This window comes from Papilio xuthus, unplaced genomic scaffold (genome assembly GCF_000836235.2).
Source record: "Papilio xuthus unplaced genomic scaffold, Pxut_1.1 DF829660.1, whole genome shotgun sequence".
In the NCBI taxonomy this organism is placed as follows: domain Eukaryota; kingdom Metazoa; phylum Arthropoda; class Insecta; order Lepidoptera; family Papilionidae; genus Papilio; species Papilio xuthus.
The window spans coordinates 1,803,210-1,812,316 of NW_013528989.1; the positions used below are offsets into that span (position 1 = coordinate 1,803,210).

The following is a 9,107-nucleotide window of genomic DNA, read 5'->3' on the forward strand; positions in this document are numbered from 1 at the left end:
TTTAATTCCTCGCAGACGGAGTCGTGGGCGAACGCTAGAAATTTATAAAATCAAAGTGGGTTTTCGTGTCATTTTTATTATTCAGACGATTCCATTTGCAAGGTTTCAAAGTCACGTGGTTTGGTTTACATCACAGTTCATTCACATATGGATCAGCTGTGAGGTAACGGTCTGGCTGTTTGTTAGTAACAAAAACAGTGGGTTTGCGCGTGTGCGCCGATGATTCATTCGTCTTTAGCTGAAATACATGGCAGATTTCTATTTACATTTTGATATCATTGACGCCGGCAAGAAGTCCACTCATCATTTAGAATTACAATGACCATTCTTACTTTTTTCGCAAATGTTTGGCTTTCCCGTTATGTGATTCTCATTATTGAGATTATAGATATAACGAGAATCCTAGTCCGCAGACGTTGTACAGAATACGCTTAAACACAATCTTTGCACACATTCGTGCAACATTATTGATTAATAAACTTAAAAAGATCGATGTTTGTAATTTATGAATAATCAATAAAACATCATATACTAGGTTATTACGTAGGCAATTAAAGTAAAATTGTTAAACATTTTAATGAATTGCTTAATTTTTTTTCATTGAAGTTAACTAAAGGTCAATTTTATACACTTTCTGGTTTCGTTTACTATTGATTTTCAAATAGAAGCGATGAGAAACATTGAAATCTTTGCATCTCTTTCATAAATACCTATGTGTGAGTGAATGACGCAGTTAAGTCGTGTTGAAATATTAACAACACACTCACTAAAATACAGTACGCCCCGAACGCCGCGCCGGCACCTTGTCGATTTCGATTGTGACGTTTCGAATAACAAGTGTCAAAGTGTTGTGTTTTTGGAACTTAAAATGGCGACTCCATCAAATGGTAGCGGTAATTTGGTGGAGGAGTTCGAGGAGGCTTTTCAGGTAATAATAGTCTTATTAATGCTGATTAAAATGTATAAATTTCCGTCATATATAACCTTACAAAATAGAATACAATTTATTTTCTCACCTGTCAAAATATCGCGTAGCATTACCAACATAAGAATAAAAAAATCATAGAGTTATTACATCAGTGTTACCGTAGTTAGTAGAAGCTCCATAAGTTGAACCCGAAAATGAACGCGAAAAACAGTCGGGCTGAGTGAGTACGTGACCCAATTCCACTTATGCGGCTTCTACGGTGCCTAGAGATTTTGATTGCAAGCGCATCTCATTCATGTCGGCCATTTTACTGATAATGTTTTCAACTAATTATTTGACTTTATTCGCGTGTGTATTTATGTAATTATCAGATCAAAACGTAAACGCAATCATATTCTAAAAATTTAAAGACAATCTAACGTAATGTTGTGAGAAATAATCGTGTTTCTCGCATGATGAAATATTGTTGACTTTATGTGAGTTTGTTATTAAAAACTACGATGTCTGTGACCAGCGACGATGCATCGGGTGGATCCGGTAGCGGTTTATCTATCCAAGTGTTTCGACCCACGTGGGATGAGTTTAAAGACTTTAATAAATACGTTCAGTATATGGAATCGAAGGGGGCACACAAGGCTGGTCTCGCTAAAGTGATACCACCACCGGAATGGGTGCCAAGGAAGAAAGGGTACAATTTAGACGATCTCAACATCACAATACCTTCGCCTATATGTCAAGTGGTCACCGGAAAGCAAGGTTTGTTTCAACAAATTAACATACAGAAGAAATCAATGACAGTGAAACAGTTTGCGGTTATGGCTAACTCCGCGAAGTATTGTACGCCTCGGCACACGAATTACGACGATCTGGAGAGGAAATACTGGAAGAATGTTACCTATGTGGCTCCTATATATGGAGCTGATGTAAACGGCAGTATCACAGATCCAGATGTAAAAGAATGGAATATAAATCGCCTCGGAACGATCTTAGACTTCGTAAACTCTGATTATGGGATAGAAATAGATGGTGTTAATACTGCTTACCTGTATTTTGGTATGTGGAAGACGACTTTTGCCTGGCACACTGAAGACATGGATTTATACTCAATTAATTATTTACACTTTGGCGAACCTAAAACATGGTATTCTATCCCACCGGAACATGGAAAACGGTTCGAAAGAATAGCATCTGGTTTTTTCCCAACATCGGCTAAAACTTGCCAAGCGTTCCTGCGTCACAAAATGACATTAATATCACCACAAATCTTAAAGCAATATGCTGTTCCTGTCAATAAAGTAACACAGAAGCCTGGAGAGATCATGATAACATTTCCATATGGCTACCATGCTGGTTTCAACCATGGATTTAACTGTGCCGAGTCTACAAATTTTGCGGCTCCTCGTTGGGTTGAATATGGCAAAAGAGCACTGCAATGTACATGCAGTAATGATATGGTTAAAATTTCTATGGACACATTTGTTAAACGTTTTCAACCGGACCGCTATGAACTATGGCTGAAAGGAGAAGATGTTGGTTGTCACCCAGAACAACCAGAGAAGATGGTGCCGGCTCCATCTCCCTCCGGACAAGACATTCTTTGCAATAAAAATAATACTGAACTACCCGAGTCATTCATAGAGGCAGAGATTGAGGGACTGAAGAAGAAAAAAAGACATCCTCTACATTTGAAAAGAGCAATGGCAAGCAAGAGTATTTCCGAAGGTGCCATTGCTGTATCCATCTTGGGTCATGATATTATGGATGATGATGAGATGACTATGGCAGAGGGTGACCTTGACATGATGACTTCAATGAAGAGACAAATGATGCCACTGTCTCCCAATGACACTCAACTTGATGCTCTTGAAGATATTTGGCTAAAAGGTGATGAGATGGAACCATCAGAAGCTCAACAACCTGATGTTGGCTATATGGACTCGGATAAAGACTCAGATTATGAAGTCCCAAGGTCAAGGAAAATTACAAAACCTAAGAAAAGACGAAAGAAGGAAACAAAAGAAAAAGTCAAAGAAGGAGATGAAGAAACTGTCAGGTCTAAGAAAACCCCACCACTGAATAGGACACACAAGAGAAAAGTTAAGACTAAAAAGCTGTCTGAAGAGCAACTGGAGGATATGGCAGCTGTGATTTCAAACTGGGATTCTCCGCCGCATGAAGATGACGTTGCTACCAACGTAACCAAAACTGAATCTGTTTCCAACCCAATATTAAAAAGTTTACTTAACAAAGACAGCCCAAGCCCAACAAATGATAAGAAACTCAAGAAACGAAAATCATCAACAAAAGATACAGAACCAGTGGAAAAAGAGAAACAAGAAAAGGCTAAGAAAGAAAAAAAAGAAGGCATTGTCAAGAAAGAGGATTCAAAAGATAAGACGGAAAAGAAATCTAGAAAACCACGGACTCCGAAAAAGAAAGTCATTGTTGAATACAACAATACTCCAGAAACTTTTATACCAAGTCATACAGCTACTAGAGTTTTGGATCTTGATGCAAAGGAATCAAAGGATGGTATCGCAGAAACAAAAAAGACTGACAGTGTCCCCCCAGTTCCATCTAGTTCAAAAAGCCCAGTCTTACCAAAGCCATCCTTGCCTGCAGAAGTTTACACCGGTCTACGCGTCAGTCCGAATCCACGTCAAACAGCAGTCCCACCTATCAACAAAAATCCAACCGCATTCCAAGGAGAATTTCATAAATTCATGGTCACAGCAAACCTTAAACCAGAGCCGTTACCTCTACCTACAATGCGCATACCTAAGAAAAAGCCACCGAAAACCAAATATACGGAACCAACAAGAACAGTCCCCACTCCAGTACTAACCGAACCTCCCATCCCTAAATGTCAATACAATGACAACATATTTGTAAACAGACCATTAGATTTTAGAATGAATTCGTTCCCACCTGGACCTCAGAATGCACCACCTCGTGCCGATCCAACAGTTCAAACTCAATGGAGAGGTGAATATCCAAATCAGCGCACACTCTTACAAAATGTACAACCAAACTACGGTGACAATTCAAATTATTACAGGAGTCCGTATCAAACACCGTGGTCCGATTATAGGAAATAAATTACTTTACAGTATTCACTTAGTATAATATATTTAACGGCACAGTTTTATTTTAATTTAACAATAATTCTCAAGAATTTAAGCATCACAAATTTTATATTAATTATAAAATGTGATTTCTTATATGCAAATACTTAGAAGTTATTAGGTTTTATCATTTTTATTTGATAATCAGATAAATTCAACAACTCATTTCATATCTATGTAGTGTTTAAAAATATATTTAAACATTAAAAATATATAAATGGGATAAAATTAGTAAAATCCGTGGGATATTTTATTTCTTACAAAGATTTAATAGTGTATTGTAGTTTGTGTTTAGAGGTCATGAAAGTATTTTTTGCATCGACTTGTAAATGCTCATCTCTATGGTCAGTTTCGGTATTTGGCGAATTCTGGTTGCCGCTTAATCGTTTGCCACATTATTTATAAAAAAAAAACAATGTTTCAGTTCCATTTATCTATAAAATGCATTGAAATTGTAGTCAGTGTTTGTATATAAACCCAGTATCGGAATAATTTGTGCCGCAGATTTAAAATATAATTATTAATTAAGAATTTTAGTCAAAAATTTAATTGTCCAATTAAATTTTCAAGAAATGTATATATTTATTTTATTCATTATAATTTTTAATTTACTGTTTAAAATGTGACTGTTTGATTATAAGGTTTATTTCATAAATAAAAATAATTAGTAAAATTGAAATATATTTATCATTTTTTATTTTTAAAAATTGATTCAGACTGGACTTAGCCAGTCTGAAGAATTAACAATTCCGCATTACATCAACAAACTGGAAATTGTAATCAATAGGAAGCAATACCTAGAACCCAGAACCTTTAAAAAATATTAAAAACATTGACCTCTTAGTCAGATGGGTAAATAGAGGATTCACTACCACAAAATAAAAAATATAGTATTTTGGAAGTAAAATCTTATTTCTGGTACATAAATTCTCTTACATGAACAAATTTGTATTCCCAAAAGAAATGCATCAATCCACTTATAGCAAATATATAGAAATATTTTAGTGTTTTGAACGCATGATAGTCGTTTCTAAACGTAATAAATTAAATTATAGTATATTTATTATTAATTTAACGTCGTTTTGATAACTTTGAATATTTTCAGCGCAAATGTACTTATTCCGTATCTGTTGCTGAACATAATCTTTTCTATAAATAAAGCCTATATATAATAAGTCGATGTAACTTTTATGGTCATACGACTTTGTCTATTGGGATAAAAAGCAAATCCAAAATTATATTTATAAATGTTTAAAATATGGTAATAACCTTGATATGTTATTTCAATAGCAGATTATATAATATTTATTGTAAAATAAACTGATTTTAAACAATGAGCCATTACAGTTTTACAGTGTTGTAATTTTTTAACAGTATTAAAAATTAATGATTGGTAAATTTGTTTTCTTTGTTTACATAACCTATAAATCCCTACGTAACAAATATTTGTTTTTTTTTTGTAACTTCTGAAAATGGTGTTTGTAGTTATACAGCCAGGAGTTTTGGAGAAAACAGTAAAGTTAAAACGTATCTTTATATTAGTTTTTTCTTTTTAAATTAACCAAATCTTGATTGATGTTTATTGTTGATAGTCCAAAGATTAAATCTTGAAGATATTAACACAATTTGTTCCAATCCTTTCGTATTATGATCCTGCCCTTTTTCCTAATGTCGACGTAATATGAACACTTTCACACGTCGTCAGCCGTCATATCTTTATGCGAATACTTTGTCACACAATCTATCCATACTTTCTTTGTTCTTTCTCTACCTTTGTAGCCCTCCACATTTACTGTGATTATTTAATAATGTGAATATTTCTTAACGTATGTACTTGCTAACCGTTGCTTGTCAATAAGTATATATTTCCTTGATATAATTTAGGCATGTCTGAACGTGCTGACGAAGCAAGAGGTCTCGCCGTGCGTGGAAAAGGAGGAGGTGAAAGTGGAGGTGGAAAGGTTTATAGATCACGCCCGACAGATGGAAGCTTTCTTTTTACAGAAAAGGTAATATATTAGCAAAATAAATCTCAATGAAATCAATAACTATCGATATATGAACTTGAAAAATAAATCAGAAAATTTAATTGGTTTGTCATCAGAATTCTTTTATGCACCAACTTTTAGAACTAAGTTAATCTTATTTCAGTTACTATGTTTGGACTAAATAAATATATAAATATTTAGTCAGACATTTTGATAACCCAATTTTATACCTGTACCTTTGACCTTGTCACTTCATCTGTCAAAATCAACGTTGTTTACAACTATCTATATAAAATTGTCAGCAATCAGTATCAACTGAAACGAGTGGTTCAGTGAGTGCTGAATTAATTACCATTTAGTTCAATTCTGAACAGTTCTTTTGGTATTAGGTTCCTGCTGTCAGCGATGAAGCCTGAACTCCTAGTGAAGGAGGACAACAATGAATTGAAATGCGAGTTACAGCGAAAAGATGAATTGTTACGTCGACATTATGATAAAGTTACACAATGGCACGGATTACTTGCTGATTTACAGGTAATTGTTGTTCACATCGCTAGATGGCGTTGTATCTTTTTTAAAACACGATATTTTAAGTCAATTTAGAAGATGGGGAATAGTAGCGATTAAATTGTCAGCAAACTTTCTATAGTATAGCCCTAAAACATAGAATAACATTTTAAACCAGATACAGTAAATGATGCTTGCCCAGATTTTGAATGTATTGTTAAGTTGATTTTTTTTATTCTCGAAGCTTCTTTCCATCCAACTTTATACACTAAAGTTTAGAGAATCCTTTTTCTATTATTTAGGGTCACACTGTGTACAACAAATGTCAACAACAGAGCGCGCCGCCCGCGCTGCAGCAAGCTGCCTCGCCCATGCCTCAGCCATGCGCAGTGCAGCAAAGTGTACAGGTCGGTGTAGCAATCAGCCCTTTTTAGACACTTCAAAACTCATATTTAAGTAGCAGTAACGCGGGGAAGGGAACATCCAGTGTACTTAAGACATGCACCCGTAACAGCGAGCGTTCATAAATTTTGAATCTTGTTATACTTTTATATGGCGTTCCTTTGAGATTTTTTGATAAATAATGAGTTATCTAGCTTGTTCTATAGAGATTAGTGGATTTATCGTGTAACAGGCTCGATATGCGCAGGCGCAGCAGATGGCAGCTGCGCAGCAGGCGGCGCTGCAGCAGCAGGCTCTGCAGCAGCAGCAGGTACCTCGCCCCCCGCACCCGCCTGCATACCCCGCAGGGCCCCAACGCCGGTAGCCCACTCACCCCCACACTAGAATGTCTATGCCTTCATGCCTAACACTTATGCAGATTTATAGTATGTTTCAAATATCTCTTTGGCCCAAGCAAATCTGCGCAATGCTCTCACACCGCACCCCTGTTCATTATGCTACACCAATTGTCTCCGATGAGCCGATGAGATATTTGAAAATTTTTATACATTTTAAATTCTGTTTATCCGCGATATACTCGTATTTAATTAACATTTTTAATCTATTTGGTTATTTGTTTACTTCGTTTCAAATAAAGTATTATATTTTAAAATATTCGGACCTTTCTCAATAATTGAATATTGGTGTTGGATGTAAGCTCGCATACGTTTTGGACTTGCTTTTAAAAAAAAATAGCAGGCATAGACATCCTACAATGTAAGTTTAATTGGGTAACTATGTAAGTTTTATTAATATAATATGTATTTTAATTATATTGTAACTAAATTATAGCAATTCTTTTTATTTTCTCAAATATTTTAATGTAATTTTTTTTTTAATTTTTCGTTTATCTTTCACATTTTGTAGTTTTATAATCTACATTAATTTGCTTTTTCCCGCGCTAAAGCTTGTGAAATAATAGTGTTAGTTTTTATTTTCGTAGTGTTTTAAAATATATTATTTTGTAACAAATTAAGTGATTTAATATAAAATAAGATTAATTACAAAATATATTTTTTGTAACGAACGAATTGAGTTATTATAAAGTTTGATTAATTACGTATTATTATTACGTATCGAAATGTGATAATACATAGGTGTATACTGGAAGAAAATATGTTTATGGTATTCGAGGTAAATTTAAATAAATAAAATAGGATATCGACAACTATTCACATACGTATAGTTCGTAAAATAAGTTTTCTTTTTTGAATTCAAATTCTCGTCTGAAAAGTAAGGTTATGTTATACGTCAAAATGTGTTTTTATTTTCAATCGATTTGCTTTGTAATAAAATTATGTAGTTATTTTCGTAGTTAAGCAGCAGTTTTTAATTTGTAATATTTAAGGGCACTATTATTTTTATTTTGTGTAAAATAAATATGTTTTAAGTTTCTATCTAGCGTTTTATTTTTATTTCTTGCACTTGTTTTTTTTTATTAGATTTAACGCATGAAATATGAAAAGAGGTAAGTTTGTTAACTTTATTTAATAACAATTATTATGAAATGTGACAGAGAAAATACTTTTTTTTTTTATTATATGCTGATTAATTGCAATAATATACAATAAACGAACACATTTTTGTTCAACAACACAGAAAGGATTTAGGTATTTAGCAATATTACATTTATATGTATTTCTACTGATGTAAAGTGGAAGGGGATAGCAAGGTATCTTACTAATATTATAAATGCGAATGTTTGGATGGATAGATGAGTGTTTGTTCTAAGGTATCTCTAGAACGTCATAAATGTAGATAGAACTTAGTGAGAAAGAACTCATAGGCTAATTAAGTTATTTTAATTCCGCGCGAACGGAGTTGCGAGCGACAGCTAGTTTTAAAATATTGGTTGCGTAATAAAATATCTCCTAGTCCGAGTCTACTAGTCCTTAGGGTAAATGCACCAGTTATTGTCCTCATAGTTTGATAATGCCGGTGAGGGTTTATTTGGTATAACAGATGCAGAGTAGCCTTGCACAAGGCATGTTCCTGGCTGGGGGTCGGGGGGCATACGCGGGCGCAGCGCTTCAGGGACCTCTGGCCTATTTGGAGAAGACCGCTACCAATATAGGTGGGTAATATCCTTTTAGATGGATGGAAAATGTTTTTCTGTTA

General features: G+C 34.3%; 1 protein-coding gene across 1 annotated transcript; it reads left to right on the plus strand.

Annotated features, from left to right (window-relative positions):
* Positions 1–1,159: 1,159 nt before the first annotated feature.
* LOC106114717 (lysine-specific demethylase 4C) lies at positions 1,160–7,520 on the plus strand. The gene is made up of 5 exons (XM_013308026.1): positions 1,160–4,017; positions 5,938–6,062; positions 6,431–6,575; positions 6,851–6,955; positions 7,183–7,520. Exons 1-5 carry the CDS (start codon positions 1,429–1,431, stop codon positions 7,312–7,314), a joined length of 3,096 nt encoding a protein of 1,031 aa, XP_013163480.1. The 5' UTR covers positions 1,160–1,428; the 3' UTR covers positions 7,315–7,520.
* Positions 7,521–9,107: the final 1,587 nt, after the last annotated feature.

Coding starts and splice junctions, on each gene's coding strand:
- LOC106114717 (XM_013308026.1), top strand. CDS start 1,429: ATGTCTGTGACCAGCGACGATGCATCGGGTGGATCCGGTAGCGGTTTA. Junction 4,018..5,937: donor AAACACCGTGGTCCGATTAT/AGGAAATAAATT, acceptor GATATAATTTAG/GCATGTCTGAACGTGCTGAC. Junction 6,063..6,430: donor GCTTTCTTTTTACAGAAAAG/GTAATATATTAG, acceptor TTTTGGTATTAG/GTTCCTGCTGTCAGCGATGA.